General features: G+C 38.8%; 1 protein-coding gene across 2 annotated transcripts in view; it reads right to left on the bottom strand.

The window, feature by feature from the left end:
• The window catches only part of LOC126814502 (laminin subunit alpha-3), a 57,223-nt gene that overhangs the window by 7,018 nt on the left and 26,459 nt on the right, over positions 1-23,746 (bottom strand). The window contains exons 6-21 of one of the 2 annotated variants that reach the window (XM_050539681.2): positions 23,592-23,743; positions 22,962-23,281; positions 21,752-21,945; positions 20,733-20,930; positions 19,919-20,062; positions 19,030-19,176; positions 9,061-9,382; positions 7,948-8,178; positions 7,062-7,222; positions 6,284-6,424; positions 5,529-5,693; positions 4,253-4,516; positions 3,593-3,736; positions 2,614-2,789; positions 1,512-1,728; positions 531-712 (exon numbers count right to left, since the gene is read on the bottom strand). In XM_050539681.2, the coding sequence (XP_050395638.2) occupies positions 531-712; positions 1,512-1,728; positions 2,614-2,789; positions 3,593-3,736; positions 4,253-4,516; positions 5,529-5,693; positions 6,284-6,424; positions 7,062-7,222; positions 7,948-8,178; positions 9,061-9,382; positions 19,030-19,176; positions 19,919-20,062; positions 20,733-20,930; positions 21,752-21,945; positions 22,962-23,281; positions 23,592-23,743 (3,158 nt within the window). Of the gene's footprint in view, positions 1-530; positions 713-1,511; positions 1,729-2,613; positions 2,790-3,592; positions 3,737-4,252; positions 4,517-5,528; positions 5,694-6,283; positions 6,425-7,061; positions 7,223-7,947; positions 8,179-9,060; positions 9,383-13,530; positions 16,089-19,029; positions 19,177-19,918; positions 20,063-20,732; positions 20,931-21,751; positions 21,946-22,961; positions 23,282-23,591; positions 23,744-23,746 lie in introns of those variants that run through there. The other variant, XM_050539689.2, reaches the window with a different exon arrangement.

Genomic DNA, 23,746 nt, shown 5'->3' with positions numbered 1-23,746 from the left:
TGTAATGAAAGAGAGAGATTGGGGCATATGTCATATTGAAGCCATATATAGTTAACAATGTATTCAGATAGCTAATAATGTATTCACATAGCTATCAATGTATTCATATAGCTAACAATGTATTCACACGGCTAACAATGTATTCACATAACAAAGAATGTATTCACATAACTAACCATGTATATATTCACATAGCAAAGAGTGTATTCACATAGCAAAGAGTGTATTCACATAGCACAGAATGCATTCACATAGCACAGAAAGTATTCACATAGATAACAATGTATTCCTCCTCTAATATCTGAGGAGCCGCGTTGGCTCAGTGAGTAAGATGCTTACCAGGAGGACTCGAGTTCTCTACCCCTGTTCACTGAGAAAGTTCCTCGGGATATTTCGACGTGCCTCCTCCCCCAGCAGTGGTGTATTACAGAGGGCCTGACAAGGACTGAGTCTAGTCGTTGAGATCGGACGAAAATCCAAGGTCCCACACAATAGTATATCTCTAATAAGTCTCAATATATATACCCTACCTCTAATATTTGATTAGCCTGTGCATTAGCAGTAGAACTGATATTTTCCAGTGATGCTATAGATTTCAATATGTCTGATAATCCACTTGTCGTATTCATGGATAACGTCTCTAAATAAGTCTCTGCTGATTTCAAACTGTCCATTAATTCACGTAGTCTTACCAACCGTTTTGATATGGGATCTGAAAATACAAATAATTTCTTCATTATTATTGATATATAAATATAGTTTGATGTATTATTTCAATTCTTTTTTTCATTTTAAATTGGTCGGGTTTCTTTTAGGTGTATTTTACTTTTTATTGCCCGATGGAGCTAGCAATATACCGGGTCTAATCGTCCCTCGCGTTCCCTTCTCGTTTTGTGAACAGTTCGCGAGTGACCGTAATTAACCGTATCTAGAACTCGACGAAGTTCGCTGGAAATCAAGGGGTTGATCAAGGCGGCGTCAAACTTGTTCAATTTATTGGTGTATCTTCTTGAATCAAACGTTTGTTGAAAAAATAATTCGAAATCACTTCTCAAATCCAGAGGAACATCGTGGAAGAACTCCCGGATCGAACCCGAACTTCTTGGTTAGTGGGTCAGCGCCATAGTCACTGAGCAATCGGACATATAGAAATATGGCCACTTATTCAGGTAGGGGGTTGGATGGCCTAATGGTTAGCGCGTGCTCACACTGTATCATGAGGTCAGTCATTAAGTCAACTCGCGTGGTTTCGATTCCCCGCTTGCACGTGACAAGGAGTAGGGTCGCCTGTCCAACCATGTGGGTTTTCTACGGGTCCTCCGGTTTTCTCCCACTGCTAAAGATCTCTACGCGCAAGCGAATTATTGAAATAAAATTGAACCATATGTTAGTCCCGAAATAACCTAGTTTGTGACCGTTAAACCCTATTTCTCTCTTTCTCTTTACCTTTTCAGGTGGTCTCTTAAATTTGTGAGCACACGAGAAATAAAACAAGAAAATTTTCTTTATACCGATATTGGCATTTGTGTCCTTGACAGTCACGTCTACCATGTCTTTCTTATCCAGCCCTTCTTGTAATTTTATATCTCCTTTTTGTAAATACATCTGTATAGAAACCAGTTTGGTTGATTTGGTGGTATCGATCCTAGTAGAGGCATCAACTGTATGGGCCTTAAAGGCGCTAATTTTAGTCTGAGTTGTAGTTTCTGCTTCTCCTGCTTGAGTTAACTGCAAACAAGATATATTTCACTGATGAGAGAGAGAGAGAGAGAGAGAGAGAGAGAGAGGGAGTTAAACGTCCACTCGACACTCGGGACTGATACATGGTTCAATTTTTATTTCAATAATTCGCTTGCGCGTAGGGGTCTTTAGCAGTGGGAGGAAACCGGAGGACCCGGAGAAAACCCACGAGGTTGGACAGACGACCCTACTCCTTGTCACGTACAACCGGGGAATCGAAACTACGCCAGTTGACTCAATGACAGACTTTATGATACAGCGCACACGTGCTAACCATTCAGCCATCCACCCCCACCCCTCTTTCACTGATGAAAGTAATTGGTTTGAAGTTGGAGAAATGATAATAAATAATCCATTCCATTTCTGACCAAAATAAAATGTTAGTACCATAGAAGGGGAGGGGTACGAATGGTTTAACACGTGTGAGCATTAGATCATAAGATCTGTCATTGGGTCAAGTTGTGTGGTTTCGATTCTCCGCATGTAAGTGACCAGGAGTAGGGTCCCCCCCCCCCCGGTTTCCCCGCAGTGCTAAAGACCCATATGCTAATTATGTCCCATGTTAACGTACAGACTACATGATAGAAGCAAGCCTGACCCCTGACCCCACCCCCTCCAAACACACACAGTCCCCATTAATCATCAATAGATCCAATCTTAAACATCTCTAGCATTAAAATCGTTAAAAAGCAGTCAGCCGTCCACCAACAAAAAAAACCCCACGCACCCACCCACCCACACCGCCCCGGCAACGCAACCTAAGCTTTTTCTGGTTGCCACTACCTGGGTATTATCCCATTCTAAAATATGTGCCCCCTCTCAAAATCCCAACCTTCTTCTTCAGCGGTCCTGTGAAATATATAATCAACTTACAAACGCCATTAGTTTATTCATGTCTGATTTAGTTTGGTCTATCCTTGTGGTAAAAGGTCCAAGTTCTTCATTCATGTCATTCTGTCGTAATCTTGTTATTTCACTGGTTAAATTATCTCTCTGTGATCGTAATACATCCACTTGTGTTAATATCAACTTGTAACATTCATCACACTCTAAAACAAAAAATCAAACATTAACCTATAACATGCATCACACTCTAAAACAAACATATCAAACTTGTAACATTCATCACACTCTGAAACAAGAATTCAAACTTGCAACATCCAACAACATCTAAAACAAAAAATCAAACTTGTAACATTCATCACAATCTAAAACAAAAAAAAACAACTTGTAACATTTATAACAATTTGAAACAACAATCAAACATGTAACATTCATCACACTCATATCGAGCATCAATTATAGCCACAAGAAATCAAACTTGTAATATTTGTCACACCCTGAAACAAAAAATCCAACATCAACTTGTAAAATTCGTCAAACTCTGAAACAAGAAATCAAACATGTAACATTCGAAACACTCTGAAATAGGAATTCGAGCACTAAATTACAACGTTCGCCACTCTCTGAAATTAGAAATAAATACAGTACCACACCTTCTTGTGGTTAGATAAAATTCAGGTACCTTAAAAATATGTCCATTTTCATCCGTGATTTAAATATTCTTAGCTAGCACTGCCCTATACAAAAAAAAGATTGTTAGTAAAAGTCGGACAGAAATAAGGACGGGCAGGTTTTTTGATGATTTTAGGTGGCATACTCAACACCGGGATCGAACACGGGACCTCCCGGTTAACGAGCAAACCCCTTACTCACTGAGCCACACCGGCTCCCATCACAAACCATTGTATTAATACACTACACAAACCGGAAATTATAGGGTTAAGGGGGGCTAAGTGATAAATAATATCCGTCTCTTCTGACAGAGAATATTCTAAGTTGCTCCACTCACCTGTACAGCCTGTTGTAGTCAACTGATTATAATTATCTTTGCATTGATCACATTTTCTTCCAACCACGTTTGGTTGACATGAACAGTTTCCCGAATCTTTAAGACAATCAGTACCAGTAGATCCCACTTTATCACATTCACAGGCTGTAAATATAATGATAAAACTTTATTACAATCAGTACTATCACATTCACAGGCTGTAAATGTAATGATAAAACTTTATTACAATCAGTACTATCACATTCACAGACTGTAAATGTAATATTAGAACCTTATTACTATCAGTACTATACATTATCGCATTCACAGGCTGTAAATGTAATAATAGAACCTTATTACAATCAGGACCAACTCTGTTATCCTTCCGCCTCAAAATAAAGATCATTCAATAAAACCTGGCAAAAATGTACACCCAAATCCTTTTTCTTCGAAATAGATCGCGAAACAAAAAGGCGAAATGGTGAAAGGAACAAAAGTCTCTAACTAGAAGGCATACTTATACATTTGTACAAAAGTAGTAGAAGAATTAATAGTGGTCAGAATCCACGAGAAATAACCGTCTTCAAAGTTTGGACAAGTGGTAGTCAAGAGCACCTGCTGCAAGATGATGGCGAATTGATTAAAAAATACGGGAAGAAAATCTTTAATACTATAGATTACCTTTACATCCATCTTTATCCAAACCATAGAAATCAGTCATACAGGCATCACAGTTTGGTTCTTGTACATTGGCTGAGCAGGATTCACAGTGATCTCCCATGGTCCCATTTCTACAATTCAGACAGACTCCGCTCCATTCATCACATACAGGAGGAGTTGTTGCCCCTCGACTGTTACAATCACAAGCCACACAGCTCGCGTAACTGGTGTCGTTGTAGGAATTTGGCCGTTTAAATCCAACAGCACACCGCTCACATGAGGTTCCTGCAATTGCAATATTATGAGGTTATCAAATCTAAGAATACATCCTGCTGCTTAATGTATCGAGGTTATTCCCTACCTGCAAATGGTTGAGAGCTAGATTTGGGTTAATTAGGTATTCTGGAAATAAACTCGTTCAGTGACGTCAAGATATCTGGCAATCCACATTCGGTCATAGTTTTGGCACCCAGCATTACCCCCTAAGTAAAAAAGTACCTCATATTTCCCAGGGGTCGTTCTATGACTCATTTATTTAATGTCTTTAAAAAGGCGTTTCTAGGCCGGGGTAAGGCATCATTGGGCGTACGTAGGAAGAAATCAGACCATGATGTAGCGTTTCAGAGGGCATGTCTGATTTCAGGGCTCGAGGACTTAAGACTGTAGAAAAACATTATTTAGAGCTCTTAGATACTATAATGTGATGTGTGATACCATAGCTATTAACTGTAACTTGTATATAGTTTCCCGTATTTCTAATATGAACAAGGTTTTAGAACAAAACGGTGTTCCAGAATTCCATGCATTGCTTACTAAAAGTACACAACATGAAGTCCTAAATGAAGTTAAAATATAGAAATCGAGAGGGGAGTGCAACAAGAAGGATGCGAGCGACACATGATAGTGTCACATCGCAAAGGATAGTGGTTTATTATCGATTTGTAAGCCGGATTGTATCTCACATGGTTATCGATCATTCCACATTGTTTATTTGAAAGCCCGTGATCAAAATATTCTTAGAGAAATCATTTTGGCTGCTGCGATCAAGGATCGTGTCACTCGTCATTCTTCATGTTATATACTAAGTTTCCCAGAGTGTATGACATGCAAAGAACCGAATATGTAACAGTTAATAATTTAAATGATCTATCTAAAGACACCGCGAACTTATTTTGGGCTTGCTATATCGATAAAAAGAAAAGGGAACTTGCCGAATTAGGTTTATTTAGAAAAGTGTTTCTAAAAATATATAACAGAAACTTGTTTGTCTCTTTAAATATATTAACCCTTGACCTACCTGCAACATTATCGTCGGCAGTATTACAGACGCATTGCTCAACAAATGTAGCTGTACCCTGACCTTCGACCTTCTGGGCTGTGGTCATCATCAACTCAGATATAAACACATTGGTTCCATTTACATCTTGTTTCACAGAAATCTTCGATACGTTAGATAGGATTCCTGGCAAACAGAAAAACTCACAATATTGGTATCAGACGAGAAGTACAGCAACACATTGACATCAAACTACTCGACCGTTAGTAATTCGACAATTATACATCAAACCAAGGGTGGAATTAGTGGGCCGGGGGCGCGGGGGACACCCGACTCAAGCTCCCCGCCCTAAATATGGATCCAGGGGCCGCACTTTAGAACCCGATTCGTGTCTCAGATCACTGGAAATGGCTTTTCCATGCTTCTGGTTTCTGAAATTTTTCGGATCCCCTGTTGTGCGCTTCGCGCCGTCGGCGCTCGCGGCGTGAGGCTTCGACGCTCGTGCCCCCCCCCCCTTCCTCCATGGTCTCTGGATCGCCCTGACATCAAGCATTACCAAGGGTAGCAACCGGGTTCGATGCCGATATTGGCCATGCAAAGAAAAGCGAAAAACCAGCTGTAAATGGAAATAAAAGTAGACTACAAGATATTTCAGTCACTTTGAGACTGGAACATTCTACACAATAATCTATGCTATGGCCTATGCAGCTCCACTACCACGTCCCGATATTCTTGAAGGCACGGAGAAAAAAACAACACTTTTTTATGAAACTTACTGTAAAATTCTATAGCTGTTGCCTGTGATTGTGTTCCGTTAGACATGTACATCCAGTTCCATTCGTACATAGGTACAACCATGGTCATCGCTGTTTGATTCAGTATTAATGATTCGTTTAGGGAGTACGTCATACTTATATCTATAATAACAAAAATAAATGGTTTTCTATACACTGCCAATAGAAGTATAAGTATAACGAGCATATTATATGAACCAGGACCCGAGCATAACGTCATCAAAGCCATCTTGGAATTAGAAACGTTATATCAAAAGTTCGTCAATCCATGCAATATCCAAAGAACACAAATACCAAGTTTCGTGTCTATCATACCCGCACTGGCGAGCGTCGCCCCAAGAAGAATAATAATAACACGGTTACTATATGATTGGAACAAGTTCTCGGTTTAAATGGCGTAAGTTCTTTAGACGGCGTAAGTTTTAAAAATCCTATATGTTCTTTAGACCGCGTAAGTTAAAAAATCCTGTATGCTCTTCAGAGGGTGTAAGTTAAAAATCATGTATGTTCTTTAGACGGCGTAAGTTTAAAAATCATCTTTAAATCATACACATTTGTGATTGTAAAAGCTGTTAAGATAATTGTTTTTGGAATTTTGAGTTTGACTCAAAACAGTTTCATGTCCTGATATTTTCCGCTTGTATTTCCACTATTCCAGACAATAAACGTCGAAATGGATCTACTTGATGTCGACATATGCGAATATATCTGCCCTATTTCGAACTTAATTATTATCATTTTCTATCAGTAAAATATATACCTTTGTTTTCTATTTTCACCAGTTCGACATTCTGGAGATTGATATCAGCGTCATTGTTTTGAATAACAAATGTAAGGGATTGACCATATGACCAATGGCGATCTCCAAGGAAACTCGGTGGAGCTGAATAATAGCCATTTTGAGGTACAAGACTTTCAGACCTGCAAAACATATGTAATATTCTGAAAATTACAAAGTTGCTTACAACACAGACATGTAGACATGGAATAAATTATTTCAAGTCGCTTATCCCGACGAGGTAATTTTTGGACAATAATTAAATTTTGCATGGCTTAATTAAAGTAGCTAAGTCCGTAACTCAATATCATCCAAAATCTTCGACATTGAAAACACGAATTTTTTTGCAATTTAAATCAGCATTGGTGTTGTGGACTTACCTGGAAAAGATGGGCTTCTGATATCCAATATTTAAGACAAAATAAACATTTTACCATTGGTACACGAATCGTGTACCACTATGCGTTTCGGCGCCATTTGTAACAAGGTGCTCACAGAATGAGGCTAGACATATTCCACAAGTCATGTCAAACGGTGATGCCATATTCTTATTTGGAGAGCGTACGCAATATATACTATCGGTGTTGACTGGCATAACCAGGCGCTAGAAACTGTCTTTCGGCTGAGACTTCTGGCGTATTTCGCCGAACATAACTGATGACAATTCACAGTAAAACGGAAACGATTGAATATAAAACAGTTTATATAAATTCATATTACATTATTATATGTGTTGCGACCCATTTGTGCCAATTTCTAGGCCCAAAATATTAGCTTTTTAGCTCCTTTAAGGTTAAAATGTACTCAAATTTTTATTTTAATTGGGCCAAAACAAGTAAACCGCTCTTGTTACAAACAAACGACTTACCCAGTAACCGTAAGTTGAAGTGGCGAATAACCGGAAGCTGAAGAACAAGTGGACCCATGGCGGAAACAAAAACATGGCTGACATCCTTTTGGTTTGGTAGTGACCAGATTAAAGTAACCAGATTTACACGTATCACACTTGTCACCCTGTACGTTATCTTTACAATGACACGCACCTGTTGTTATATCACATGATCCGGTTGAACTTCCTTCCGAAGAACAACTACACATTCTGAAATAATAAAAGATCGAGATCATGCTTTCAGAACTTGGTCATCCGTTCTTTCAAAAAATAGGCGCACTATATCCCGTTTGGTTCTGGTGTGCCATTAAACACCATTTCATTCATTCATTCATTTCTGTCTAATATATTAAAACAAACTCTAACACTTGCGAGGGAAAACTAAGATAATAACGGATCAACAATGACGAAATACTTAACGCAAGACCTGACAAACCAGAAGGAGGAATGGACTAGGCACCAGATACACCAAAACCCACAGAGGATTAGTTGTACCACTCAATCATTCTACTAGACATTGTCAAACGACCTTAATTGATGTATGTCTAAGCTTTTATTTTTGTAATGTATCATCTATGCCATATCTTTATTCTGTTAAATCTATTATCGTATTTTCGTAAAGGTCTGCGATATCACCACTATGGAAGCGGACGTTAAATAAAGCTATGGTGGGCAGATTCAGGTATTTAGCCAAGAACGATTAAGTGGGATACTTTATCTGGTGTAGTTGGACCTGACTTATACAACATAGTAAAGGACTTGACTAAATTATGATAACAATTCATAACGTTGATAATTATTATGTGCACTGAATGTAATTTTGCTTATCTATGGAAGCATTTAAAAAAACATATATTTTCCAGGCGAATACTTGCTAGAATTGAGATTAGGTCATGATAAAGATAATGGTTAATCTGATCTGTTATTTTAATTATTGATGAAACAAAGTCTACACCATTAAATATTCGTTTCGAAATATTAACCGATGAGGCTATTTTAAATTTACTAATTTTATTTTCGACATCGACCTAAATTTTTTTACCCAAATCAAAAAAGTTTAGCCATTTTGAATGGATTTTCTTTTGTACTTACACACATCCATCAGCGGAGAATTTAAAATAACCCGGCTGGCAGACATCACATTGTTTCCCGCCAATTGTTGGCTTACAAGGACATTGCCCGTCTGCAGCGCACTGGGAAGCGGTACTGCCACTTGAATTACAGGAGCATGATGAACAACCCTCTAAAGATCCAAATCCGTAAAAGTCCTGGACACAAGCGCTACACTGTTTTGAACTCGAGTTTCCAGTCACGTCAATCTGTCCATCAATGGCGACATTAGTTTTACATGGACATTGTCCATTATTTCTATCACACGCACCATTGAGTGATCCACCATCAACACAGTTACAGGCTGCAATATAAAGCAATACAGATAACACAAGATAATAAGCGAATGGTACAATAGGGGTTACTGGCATTGGTGGAATGATAAGATGTTACTGGCATTGGTGGAATGATAAGAGGTTACTATTATTGGTGGAATGATAAGGGGTTACTGTTATTGGTGGAATGCTAAGGGGTTACTGGTATTGGTGGAATGCTAAGGGGTTACTGGCATTGGTGGAATGATAAGATGTTACTATTATTGGTGGAATGATAAGAGGTTACTATTATTGGTGGAATGATAAGTGGTTACTATTATTAGTTGAATGATAAGAGGTTACTATTATTGGTGGATTGATAAGGGGTTACTAGTATTGGTGGAATGATAAGGGGTTACTAGTATTGGTGGAATGATAAGGGGTTACTGTTATTGGTGGAATGCTAAGGGGTTATTGGTATTGGTGGAATGATAGGGGGGGGGGTACTATTATTGGTGGAATGATAAGGGGTTATTAGTATTGGTTGAATGATAAGGGTTTACTAGTATTGGTGGAAAGATGGGAAGTTACTTGTGTTGGTGGAATGATAAGGGGTTATTATTATTGGTGGAATGATAAGGGGTTACTAGTATTGGTGGAAAGAAAGTCTAATGGGTTACTATTATTGGTGGAAGATAAGGTGTTATTGGGATTGGTGCAAAGATAAGCGGTAAGTGTTATTGGTGGTAAGAAAAGGCGATATAGTACTGGTTTTGGTGGAAAAATAAGGGTAACATTTATTGGTAGTCGCAGTGTTCAGAATGCCTTGTTTAAAGATCAAATTACAAACTCTCTTGGGAAAAGTCTAACAGGAAACTATGTTAATTAGAATATTTCGATTTACAACTGTCATGGAATCTTTAACATGCTGCTATAGAATGATATAGACGAGACCTCGGTTTTTCTTCTCGCTCGAACAACTAAATGCCGTTCCTTGTCAAGCTCCTTCCCCCACCCCCCGCATACATCACTGAGAAAGGGGATATCAGACTGGACAATCCCTCTCTAACAACATCGTGGTTGACCCCCCCCCCCCCCCACGGGAACCTCCTGGTTGATGAGCCAGTGCCTCTGCTCACTCAGTGGCGCATGCAGTCATTATAAGAATTGAAAGAGAGCGAAATGGGGTTTAAAGTCCACTCGACACAAAATAGGTCAATTCCGGACTAACACATGGTTCAATTTTATTTCAATAATTCGCTTGCGCGTAGGGGTCTTTCGCAGTGGGAGGAAACCGGAGGATCCGGAGACCTTACTCCTTGTTACGTATAACCGGGGATTCGAATCACGCCAGTTGACTCAATGACTGACCTTATAATACAGCGCGCACGCTCTAACCATTAACCCCCATCCCCGATTACAAGAAGAAATGGCTACACGGCCGTCCATGGATTTGAACACGGGAAAATCCATTTGTGGGTCCTAGCACCTAAACTCCATAGATTCATGCTCTCCCATAACCAAACAACAGAAAATACATGTAATTAAAATTCCACCATTAGTAGTTTGCACATTCTTCGCCATGTCAAATATTTACTGAGTCAATAGTAAGTTTATTAAATCCTGGATGTCAATCAATATATTTATTGCTCAATATCAAGCTGTTCTATTTATGCAGAGATTTTAAAAACATTAAATCGAAACTTCGCCATGTTTGTTCAACTTTGTCGACCAATCCTTGATTTTTAAAGCGATGGTGCATATTTGATTTATATCATCTAAAAGATTAATGTGATGAGAGGGAATACTACTACTACTGTCTGGTGCTTTAACGTCTGCTTCCACAGAAGTAATATCGCAGACAAGACATAGGGAATCTTTATACTCATAATTTCGCCAGTGTTTACTTAAGCTGTCGACAGTTTAATCAATTATCAGTTGATCGACATTAGTTTGTTACCACGAACTTTAACGTGTAGGGCTGTCCACCAGTGTTGAGATCTTATGGTTTCAGTAAACGAGAGGAAATGCTCAATTCTACCAGACCGCTTTATACTCATAATTTCGCTAGTTTTTACTAAAGCTGTCGACAGTTAAAACAATTGTCGCTTTATCGACATTGGTTTGTTATCACGAACTTTAACGTGTAGGGGTTGCCCACCAGTTAGGTGACGTTTAAAACATAGTGATTAAGGTCACAGAGGTTAGTGATCGCTTCCACCGAAGGTGACAGCACAGGTATGTGTAGGTGTTAAAGGCTCAATACCACTCTTGTTGTAACTGAATAATATGTCCCAATCTTTATTCTGGTCAACAAATTGTACTATTTTACAATATTCCAATTAATTGATGATACAAATTTCATATTAACACACCTAATTTAAAAAATTGGAAAAATTCAACTAAATGATTTGAAAAGCCTGACGTAATGCTTTTCAAATGTTACTTGGATTTAAAAATATTTTTGAACCCTCTGGACAAGTAAAATAGAATTTAATGGATAATTTACACAACAGGTAGGACACTAACACATCTAGTACTTAGAATAAAGCTATTTTATATTTTCTGGAGCTGTCAACCCAGTAAGAGTGTTACTGTCCCTGGTTAGGCTTAAGTATAAACCCCTGTTGCCGAAACGCCCTACAGATCTAAATAAATGTGAATAACACTTGGGGTGAATTGTTAAAATAATATATCAGGTCTAACTAGACCTATTAAAGCCGCATTAGGTAAGATTAAAGAGCTGATAGGTCTCGCTATAGTAGTTTAGAGAGAGAGAGAGAGAAATGGGGTTTAACGTCCACTCGACACAAGGGGTTTAACGTCCACTCGACACAAAATAGGTCAATTCGGGTCTAACACATGGTTCAGTTTTATTTCAATAATTCGCTTGCGCGTAGCGGTCTTTAGCAGTGGGAGGAAACCGGAGGACCCGGAGAAAAGCCACGGGGTTGGATAGGCGACCCTACTCCTTGTCAGATACAACCAGGGAATCGAAACCCCGCCAGTTGACTCAATGACAGGCCTTATGATACAGCGTGCATGTGCTAACCATTCGGCCATCAAACCCCCTATAGTAGGTTAAAAAATAGATATTGAAAATATAATATGCTGAAAATGATTTTTGTTGTCGATATTTAGAAAATACGACACCAGACGCACGTGCCACTGAGGTAAGACGTACCTACATCACCTCCGTTATTGATTTTAGAGGCGAACCTGGATTCTTTCTTTATAATCCATTTTGAAATATGAGTAATGGTATAAATTTTATTTAATTATACAAAATCACGCCACACCTATTTTAATAGCTAGATAAGTAAAACGTGTTACCTATCAATCAATAGTAATTGTTTGAGGAAATAATCAATAAAGTTTTATCTACATAATATACGTCATAAAGGTAACACTCGTTTGGCGCATGCACGGTGTTTAAAGTGGCAGTTAGGTCTATGTAGGGAGTCATTCGGCCATGGTCGCCAATTTGGTACCCAAATAAAACAAATATATGTCATATAGGTGACCAAATTAAACAATCATTTATATAAGGCGTGTTTAAAGTTCCCATAGGTCTATGCAGACAGACATATATTAAGAGAGTCTGGCCAAATGCGACCTTGATCTCCAGTTTGTCACTTATTATTATGTTGCAGCGCCGGGTCATCCGCTAGTATCCTTTAAACGAGTCCATGTAAACTAGCATAACTTATGGTCGTTGAACCACACAAACTGTTGAATATCCATATTAGATTTAAAAATGTTAGTTTAGGTTCTAGTACATTCAACATTCTGTTATAATATCCATTGATATCTCGATAAAATCACAAACTTTATTTTTTTTGCCAACTAATTAAAGTATTTAAGTTTTCAAAAGATTTATTTGAGAAATATGGAGGTTAGTAATTTGAACCCTATCAAAAAGCTGGACATGGTTGTTTTTTAAGGAACTAACATATGGTTCAATTTTATTTTCATAATTCGCTTGCAGGTTGGGGTCTCTAGCATTGGGGGGGGGGGGGGCGGAGGGTCCGGAGAAAACACACGAGGTTGGACAGGCAACCCTACTCCTTGTCACGTACAACCGGGGAATCGAAACCACGCCAGTTAACTCAATGACAGACCTTATGATACAACGCGCACGCGCTAACCATTCGGCCATCCAACCTCCACAAATTAATAAAAATAACGCTACTTTAATTTATCAGTATTTCAATTTGAGTTTATTTATTTACAGTTTTCATTGATCGTATAATATTTAAAGTACAGAGGCATTTTACAGAAGAATGCAGGAATTATAATTAAAATTTGGATTCATTTACATATAATTTTTAGTACCCGTATATTATTTACAGTTCAGAGACACTTTAACGAATAATTCGTGAATTATAATCCAAAATTTGATTTTGTAAAAAGACAAAACAAAACAACATTTGAAGGATATTAAACTAATAATGGAATGGGGTTTAACGTCCTACTTTTTTGCACCAGCTGGACTAATGAATACGGACAGGCGTCATGCAGTGTGCTTTGAGGGATTCTTTGCCCGAACAGCAGCATTTCAGGGACCACGGTCTTTGGTACCAATTCTTTACCACGCCCAAGACCAGCTGCACCACAGAGAATGCGAAACCAGAAAGGAAGATCCCGTGAAACTTTCTCGATTTCAAAATCACTATCCAATCACTGGTAAAGTGAAATAAAGCATTTCGACTTTTCAAGCCTTAATTAAAACGAACGCTATTTATCCTGCAGACTTGCAGATCAGTGTCAAGTCTTGGCCAGTGTATTAGAGCACAAAATCATATTACAATGTATTGCGATATAACTCTATTGCAACAGATTGTGAAATCCGTTTCATGAAGGAAACCCTTATTTTTATTAGATCAACAATCAATGTACTTTTAAATAACATTTGGGAATTAGAATCTTGAATGGTGTTATAAAATACGATACAAAAATTTAAAAACAGTGAAAACATAAAATCATTATGGTTTGTTAAAAAAAGGGCGTGTATTAGTATTATGTTGAGTGAAGCTTGCATCATTACAGGAATGTACTGCGCAATGGGCTATTATGCAAGAGGATTGACCGATCGTCCCGCTGCGAGCGGAGAAAAATATCTGATTTCGATGAAAATATTCAGAAGAATACGAAATTTACAAATAAACATAAATATGTGTAAAATCATTAATAGTGTATACAAGAATCTTCTTTTTATGCTATATTTCCGTAACATATAAATTATTGTTCATAATCAATTCATGGTAATCTGGCGAAAATCTGATGTTCTGATGACTCTTTGATACAACAGTAAGTCCACGAGGACCGCACCACACATAAATATAACCCATACGACAAAACCGTGGACAAGACACATAATATACACAGATATCGCAAGCTCTGAACAACAAACGTATATATCTGATCCAGTGAACGGACTTGGGGAGGGGAGAGAGGGGAGGCAGCCGTAAGAGTCCATTGCACTGTACAATCTTGTTATGATGCAGGCTGGACGAACCACTTACGGATGATTATAATATAAAATTTAAAAAGATGACAATATGTATAAAATTTTGGCAAATGTTCCTGGAAGACTAAAATTGTTTATTAAGTATTTCAAAGGCCGTTAAAATGAATACTTTGATCTTAAAAGAATTTTCGCAACTATCATAATATATTATTCCTATTTTTATTTAATCTTCGGCTACACAGGGCATGATGTCTGTAGGCCCGTTTGATCGAGTCACACAATCGAGCCGTTTACTTCATCGAATTCACCAAAGTCTGCATATTGGCGCGTCTTGTTTGATCGAGGCAACAGTTCCTGTCTGGGATTGTTCGTGTCCTTTTCACGATTAAAGAAATCTATCTTTTTACTCGGTTTATCTGTCGATATTTTCGGTCTAGCACCAGCTTCAGCCCCTAGTGATGGCCTAACGGGAGATTGTTCTCGTGGCGGTGTAAACCCATTGTAATCTTCTGGGTACACATATTCCATTGTATTTGACGCCGGATTGATCCGAGAAGCTCTCAACGATGGCATTGGCGACACATTCTTGTCTTTCGTGAGGTTTTTCCGTTTTGGTTTATCAGGCGCTTGTGTCTTTAACTTGTCTGCAAACATTTCTGGCACCCTTATTGGCGAGTTGGCCTTAAATGTATTAAACGGACTTTTCACTGAATCCTGCAAATTTGTTAATTTATTTTTTAGTTTATCCGCTTCTATGTTCACCGTTTTTGGAGCTTTCTTGCCGGGTTGAGATTCCGCATTTTGAACATTTGTTTTATAGGCCGCTGTATACGGTGAAGCTGATTCTTCATTTTCTACGGACGAAGATTCCTCGGGGATGCTATCTAAATCACCAGAATCTTCCGTGTCATATGCCACCCAGCCCCGCGGATTTATACGCACATCTTTGGGGTTTAGTTGAAAGCCTTTATTCGCTCTCTGTTTATTTTTAATTTTTCTGGTCGCTAAATGCTCATTGAAATCGTAACTGTTGGCATTTTTTGCTGGCACAATGTTGTCGTTAATCCTAATTGTTTTATTTTGTTTGGTGTAACACCAGCATATAATTATCAACAGAGGGATGAGCAGAATCCCGACACCAACACCAATAAATATCCCCAAATATTCATCAGCACCAGATCCTGCCACCAGAGGCGTTGTTGTCGCCATTGCTGTCGTAACTACGGTGAGTTCAACTGGAATAACGGGAGTTGTCGTGAAGACTGGACATGGCAACACAGGGCATCCTACCATATGCAAAAGAAAGAAAAAAAAAGCACCGAATTACCAAAATGAAAAAGAAAAAGAGTTCATCTCAAAATCTGCTTTATTTACAAAAAGTACATAGAAAATTTGCGAACTCCTCAAATGAGAAGTGGTATGGGTGGTTTTCAAAGTAGTGAGAATATCGTGCCTCGTGCTCCACACGTATCCGCCATTTATCTCTGTCTATTTCTTAATGATATGGATACTCATATACATGTACGATCTATTTATAGATAAATACCAAAAGCATCGACGCCAGAGGGTTATAAAAATATAAAAAAGCAAGTAGCAAATTCGAGTAACACTTACTCGAATTTTCCATAATGGAAAATAAAATATATTTCCTAAAAAGCTATGGCATTAAAATTATAATGGATTATATCAACATCGGGGCAGGGATTAGGCATGTATGGTTCGTTAAATTAACGGAATCAACAGGCTAAGATATGTCAGTCTACTTCCAAGGTTTGTTATGGTCACCTTTTGAAATTAACAGATTTAACAGGCTGTAGGATATGTCAGTGTTCGTCCTAGGTTCGTTAAAGTCACCTTTTGAAATAAACATTAACAGATTTTAACAGGCTAGGATTAGTCAATGTTTGTCCTAGGTTTGTTAAATTCGCCAATTCAAATAACAGAAATATATTTCCTTAAAAGCTATGGCATTAAAATTATAATGGATTATATCAACATCGGGGCAGGGATTAGGCATGTATGGTTCGTTAAATTAACGGAATCAACAGGCTAAGATATGTCAGTCTACTTCCAAGGTTTGTTATGGTCACCTTTTGAAATTAACAGATTTAACAGGCTGTAGGATATGTCAGTGTTCGTCCTAGGTTCGTTAAAGTCACCTTTTGAAATAAACATTAACAGATTTTAACAGGCTAGGATTAGTCAATGTTTGTCCTAGTTTTGCTAAATTCGCCAATTCAAATGACAGAATCAACGGACTAGGAGTCATTGTCTACGATATCACCTTAGGTGGAAGTGGACGTAAAACTCCAGAAAGGAACGACCGACGACTAGGAGTCACCAGGAAGTTATTGTCGCCTTTTTCATCAACATAATCTAAAGTGGTTATTCAGGGCTAGTCAACAGCGTGGGATTAGAGTTCGTCACTGCTGTGTATTCGATTGATAATCAAGATGCTGGGATTAGTCAGGGTGAGTCACTGTTGTCGATTTGATCAATAGAATCAACAGTGACATCATGATTTTCTATGGGTTTTTTTTTACCTAACAAAATATGTACAGTTTAAATGGCGGAAAGCAGATTTTGAGTTGTAAATCATAAAATTGTACCAAAACTGAAAAAGGACCAACCACCAAATAAGAAGGAACATTAAAAGAAAAGTGTAGGGGAGGGGGTAATAGACCGCGAATTGGGTTATATTAATCTACATTATTATTAGACAAGTTTAGTCCCAGCTCCAACCCATTCAATAAAATAGCTAGGCCTCTTCAAATTAGACACACACCCCGCCCCACACCAAATAAAAACTTTTAAAAAACAATAAGTAAATAAATGCCGATATCACTGGATTTTATGTGGTTTTGATCAGTTCAGTTCAAGAGAACTATTTTTGAAATTCTGCTCCAATTAAATTGTTTTTCATAAACGCGTTGTGTTTCATTCAATGTGACAAATTACTAAACGTCACTTAAACAACAATCTGCCTTCGCTCAAAATGTTTATATTCATAGCTAAAGCCAAGCTTTTCTAGTACTACAGGTAGTAATCACTGAACAATTGTCAGAATGGGTGGAGGTGGCGGGATGGAGCGGGATGGCCGAATGGTTAGCACGTGCGCGCTGTATCATAAGATCTGTCATTGAGTCATCTGGTGTGGTTTCGATTACCCGGTTGTACGTGAAAAGGAGTAGGGTCGCCTGTCCAACCTCGTGGGTTTCCTCCCACTGCTAAAGACTCCTACGCGCAAGCGAATTATTGAAATAAAATTGAATCATGTGTTAATCCCGAAAGGACCTAGTTTGTGTCGAGTGAACATTACCCCCCCCCCTCTCTCTCTCTCTCTCTCTCTCTCTCTCTCTTCGCGTTCAGAAAGTCCATTACTATGAGAAGTCAAATTGTTTTTGAGTGTGTCAACAGTAATTCTGTGTCAGTTTTAAAATTTAACCCCCAGAAGCTCCAATTCCTTCTTCACAACAGCATATAGTCTGTTGATCAAATAAATAGTCTGTAATACCTAACATGAAGCTAGTATAGTTAAAGGAGTATTATGGAAGATTGGATAAAGAGCTGGCAGATCTCACTTTAATAGTTAAGAACTAGATAATGTAAAGGGAATATGCTGAAAATTTCAGTCAAATTTCCTCCACTCTGAACCGAGATATTAGCGATTGAATTTTAGGCTTATCCTCGTTCATCATTACTAAAGTCGGTATAATAAAAATCATAGTCTCGATTATCCAGTTGTGCATTTAATCATCATTGACAGTTGAGCATGAGATAGGATTCAAATGCAGTGAAAATCGAAGACACAAGGTGGTATCGAGAGTTGATTAAGGTCTTTTCATGTTAATAAATGTCTAATTAATAGTTTATATAACATTTCAGGCCTAAAGAAAGACCTGCAATAGGCAGATTTAGCTCTTGCATAATGTAAGTTTAAGATTTGGGTAGATTACGCAGGATATTGTAAGTCTTTAGATGAAGACAGGCCCGGGGCTACTTCACTGATGATACCACCCCGATTCTTACGAATGTGTGTTTCTAAAACAACAGAACTGAGCAATGACGGATGTTTTAAGACCAAGATTGTGTAAGACGGGCTTTTGACAGTGCTATGATACTTTATATAAGATGGGATGAATAGACCACCACCTCCTTAATTAACTAGCATTCGCTTAAAGAATTTAAAGATACAGGATATTGATTGAACGGATAAAATCTACTTACGTTTGCATCCATCGATTGTCAGATTGTAATATCCCGATAAACATCTGCTACATGTCCTTCCTCCTACCCCTGGTTTACATTGACACTGTCCTCCCACAGCATCACAAACAGTACCAACTACAGTTCCTGTAGGATCACATCCGCAGACTGAAATATTGAGTAAATAAAACTATTAGACAGACAGCTTTTCAGAGCAGGATCACAAATCACAAGCAGTACCAACTACATTTCCTGTAGGATCACCTCCACAGAGCGAAATATTGAATAAATAAAACTATTAGCCAAACATCTTATCAGAGCAGTATGAGAAACATTATCAGCCACAAACTGAAACATTACAAAAAAAACCCCACCAATTAACAAACAGTCAATAGCCTATACAAAGTGAAACAAATGACGCCCTCCACCGAGGATTGGAACATACTCCGAAACAATGGAGATACAGCTTCTGTGAATATATAAAACAGGACCACAAGCAGTATCATCTATAAACTGAGGAACGTTGGTCGCTGGGTTCGTATTGCATTTAATGAAAACTTCGCCAAAGTCACCCATTGGGGGACTGATTCTTTCCCCAATGGGCAAAGGCACCATTGGGTGCGCCGATGTTTTCCAGGGGAGGCAGCTGTCCCTCTTGCACCCCCCCCCCTCCCCGCTAGCCAAGGACCCTGCTAATCCCCACGGACGAACTCATGGAACAGACTACAGATTCTATATAGAACAACAAATAACCAATCAACCACAATTACGATCTTCACAGAATGCTTGTACGATATGAATAATAATTCCAAGGTAAACGTAATTCGAGCCTCTAATCTTTATAACATAAGTCTGATTCCGTCTTTATAAAGGTCATTTGACGTACAAGACATATGATAAAATAACTTACCATTGGTTGCATTATTTATTTCAGCTCCCACGGATCTGAGAAGTGCACTGCACGTTGTTTCCTGAAGAGTCGCATCTCTCGTATTCAGTCCCACCATTTTACTTGCGCATCTCTGGTACAAGCCTGTAGTCGCTGCCATATTCGCTAAAAACAATTAATGGAAAGTCATCATTTTGTTAGTTCCCTTGATTAACTATAACAGTTGTACCATTTCTCTGATCATACTAATAATTAACATCAAATAGCATTTATTTAATCCCATTTCAAATTATCTTTCTTACGGAACGTTTTGATGTGGTCTAAAGTTTTACTCGTCTGCTCCAACTGGGCTAATGAGAAAATATTGTTGCCAGAACAGTGGCGCAACGCCCACCTGTTATTTCGGTTTTTAAGGGGGGTTGGATGGCTGAATGGTTAGCGCGTGCGCGCTGTATTATAAGGTCTGTCCTGGCGTGGCGTGGTTTCGATTCCCCGGTTGTACATGACAGGGAGTAGGGTCGCCTGTCCAACCTCGTGGATTTTCTCTGGGTCCTCCGGTTTCCTCTCACAGCTAAAAACCCCTACGCGCAAGCGAATTGTTGAAATAAAATTGAACCATATGTTAGTCCCGAAATGACCTAGTTTGTGGCGAGTGGACGTTAAACCCCATTTAACGTGCTATTGTTCTGCTCTAACATGGCTAATGAAGACGGACATGCACAGTGGGCTCTGTGGCCTACTCTTATATCGAATTTAAAATGTCAATGGATCTTTTACGGGCACGCCAATATGTACACGGTAATAGAAATAAGGAAACAGTGATAATTATACATACTGCTTTCCTCATAAGTCCGGAAGCTTGCCACGACCGTAGAACCATTCATCTTGGTTAGAGCTGGAACCAATATGGCGGAATCTATGTTGATATAACTGGTCGAGCCTTGAATACCTTGTATAGCTAGGGATACTGTATAGGTACTGCGTAAATCTATATCCACGGTAACACCAGTAACAAGTACTCCAGTTGATATACCTGTGTACATAATTACAAAATATTATTATAATATTATTCAAACAAAGAAAATGAAATGAAATTGGGTTTAACGTCCTACTGTTCTGCTCCGACAGGACTAATGAAGACGGACATACGTCATACAGTGAGTTATGAGGGTTATTTTGTCCAGACAGTGGCACTACAGCCTACTCTTATTTCGAATTCAGCTGTCATGGGTTCTTTTACGGGCGCGCCAATATGTACACGGGACTTCGGTTTTTCGTACCATCCGAACGACTATACGTTATCCCTACGTCCTGCACCACACTGATAAAAGGAAATGGCATGCATGGGGCATGTTTCAATTCCAACACGTGTACATTGCAAGGAGTAGGATCGCCTGCCCAACCCCTCCGATTTCCGCCCAAGGCCAACGGCCGCAACTGGCTAGCGAAATATTGAAGTGCAATTCAACTATATCTTAGCCTTAAACCCCGTTATACAACACTGGTTCCGAATAACACTCCATAAAAGTAAATCGTTAAAAAGAAGGTCTGGATAACTCGAATAACATCCCGGTAACGTAAATTGTGATAGACCAATGTATCGAATAACATCCGGGGTAAAGTAAATCGTGATAGACGTGTACCAATATCTCCAATAACATCCTGGAATATTGAGTCGTGAAGCACTTGAACGAAAATCCCGAATAACATCTCGGTAAAAGTAAATCGTGATAGAGATAGTCTCAAATAAGATAGCCCGACAATACAACTTGTGACTGGGATAATAAAGTATTTCAAATTACATATCACGGTCTATGTGGTTTCAATAGATTTACCTGAAAATGGCATACTCACCCATCGTTAAATTTAATGGTATCTCAACCGAAGAATTGTCCGGTATGTTATAATCAGCCGTAGGGAGAGTTACACCAGTTAGACTTCTAATATCTTCTACAGTGGCACCGCTCGCTCCAGTAGCTTCAATCATTAGCATAGCCAAAATGGTTTCTGTCGTGTTCACACTGTATCGTATACCCGCATAATAGGGCCTGTAATTCAAAAGGAGAGATATCACTTGTCTGCGATATCACCTCGGTGGAAGCGGACGTACAATACAACTAACTCAAACACAAAAGGAGAGAATACAGCAACTGGTCGTTGGTCATAATAAGGTTTCACTAGTCGTTAGCTACCTGGATAGGGGCTGCGAATTCCTGCTTCGCTAACCATTCATAAACTACGGTGGACCCGTCTCTCAGTCACCAATAGTAAGTTTGTTAGGAAACATATGCCCGCGATGTTATCCTATGTTGAAGCGGATGTTAATCCCTATAGTAGTAGTATTAGCAATATAGATCATCAATCAACAACCAGACGATTTGAAAGGCATTGGAATAGGATTTATCGGTTAGGTCTAAAAATTAAGGTCACCTGCAGATTTTGTCAAGGTCACGAGATGTAAACAGGGCTAGCGCTGACCCTATCTCTAACCATAGACTTAGCCCTAACCCTAGCACATAATCTCGTCAACAAGAGAAATTTATTTCAATTTCCAACTGCCTGAGGATCTTTATCGTCATATCTGTGGTATTTAGTCTTGAAACATCCCGTGGAACTTTCTCGTTCAACATCGGGACCTACGACGTGGTTGTTAAGAAATGCCATTTAGAGATGTAAGAATATTTTTCTCGGGACCACAAACTATCAAATTCTTACGCATATAATTGTGAATGTTATTTGACATTTTGTGGTGAGGGGTTGGGATGTTCTAGTAGTCATGGTTTCAATCGCCGATGTGTGCGTATGTGGCTTGAAGATAGGGGCACTTTCTCAATTTCGTGGGTTTACTTAGGGTACTCCAGTTTCCTCCCAAACGAAAGACCCCCTGCGCATGCTCTTAGCATAATAAAATAAGACAACTTGTCTGCGATATCATCATCGTTGGAAGTGGACGTTAAACATTAATAAAAGGAGAAAAGGGCATTTTGTTAGTAAAACGCTCTTGTATCTTGAGGATCCCTTTCTATGTAATTTTTAAAAGACCTAACCGGTAATGAGAACATACCAAGATACATCCATTTGTTTCCTGGCTGTCACGATTGATGCAAAATTCAATGTTACATTTTTCTCTAGAGGACACTTTGCAAACTGTGTTCCATCAAACGGCTGTTCTTGCGTCCAAAGATCCTCGTTGACGGTGCAATCAGATGCCACTCCCCCCTCGGGTTCTAATCTGAAGTCGTCCACGGTAGGAACATAAAAATTGGATTCAATGATGGTACATTTATCGTCGGTTATGTGGTCCTTACAGAGACACCTGCCAGTAGCTTTATCACAGGCCTTACTGACGGAACCACCTGGATCACAACCACAGGATAAACAACCCTGTAAGAATATAAACACACAATATAAAACATACATTATGTAATAGCTAAATCTGCCTACTGCAGGTCTTTCTTTAGGCCCGAAATCTTATTTAAATTATCACTGAAACATTTTTCAATATGCCAAGCCTTTAATCAACCCTCTAAAGTTGGGTACCGGGGTGGTGGTGGTAGGGGGGGGGGGGTTATTGGCAACTAATTTACGAAAGATATAATAATTAATGAATTACATATTCTAATGAAGGTATAATCCACACAAAATAAATCACATAACCTAAGTGTTCGAAATTTGGAGATGGCTGAAATCTAACCTGTGCCGGGATTCCTCGCGGGAACTGGTAAAAACCATCTTTACAGACGTCACATTTCCGATCATCTGTCGAAGGCTTACAAGGACATTGACCATCTGTTTGACCACACACGTTACTTCCATCTACAGTACCATCTGTATCACAATTACACACTG

This window comes from Patella vulgata, chromosome 1, assembly GCF_932274485.2.
Source record: "Patella vulgata chromosome 1, xgPatVulg1.2, whole genome shotgun sequence".
Classification (NCBI taxonomy): domain Eukaryota; kingdom Metazoa; phylum Mollusca; class Gastropoda; family Patellidae; genus Patella; species Patella vulgata.
The sequence above is the reverse complement of the archived record's forward strand: the minus strand, read 5'-3'. Positions and strand labels throughout refer to the sequence as shown.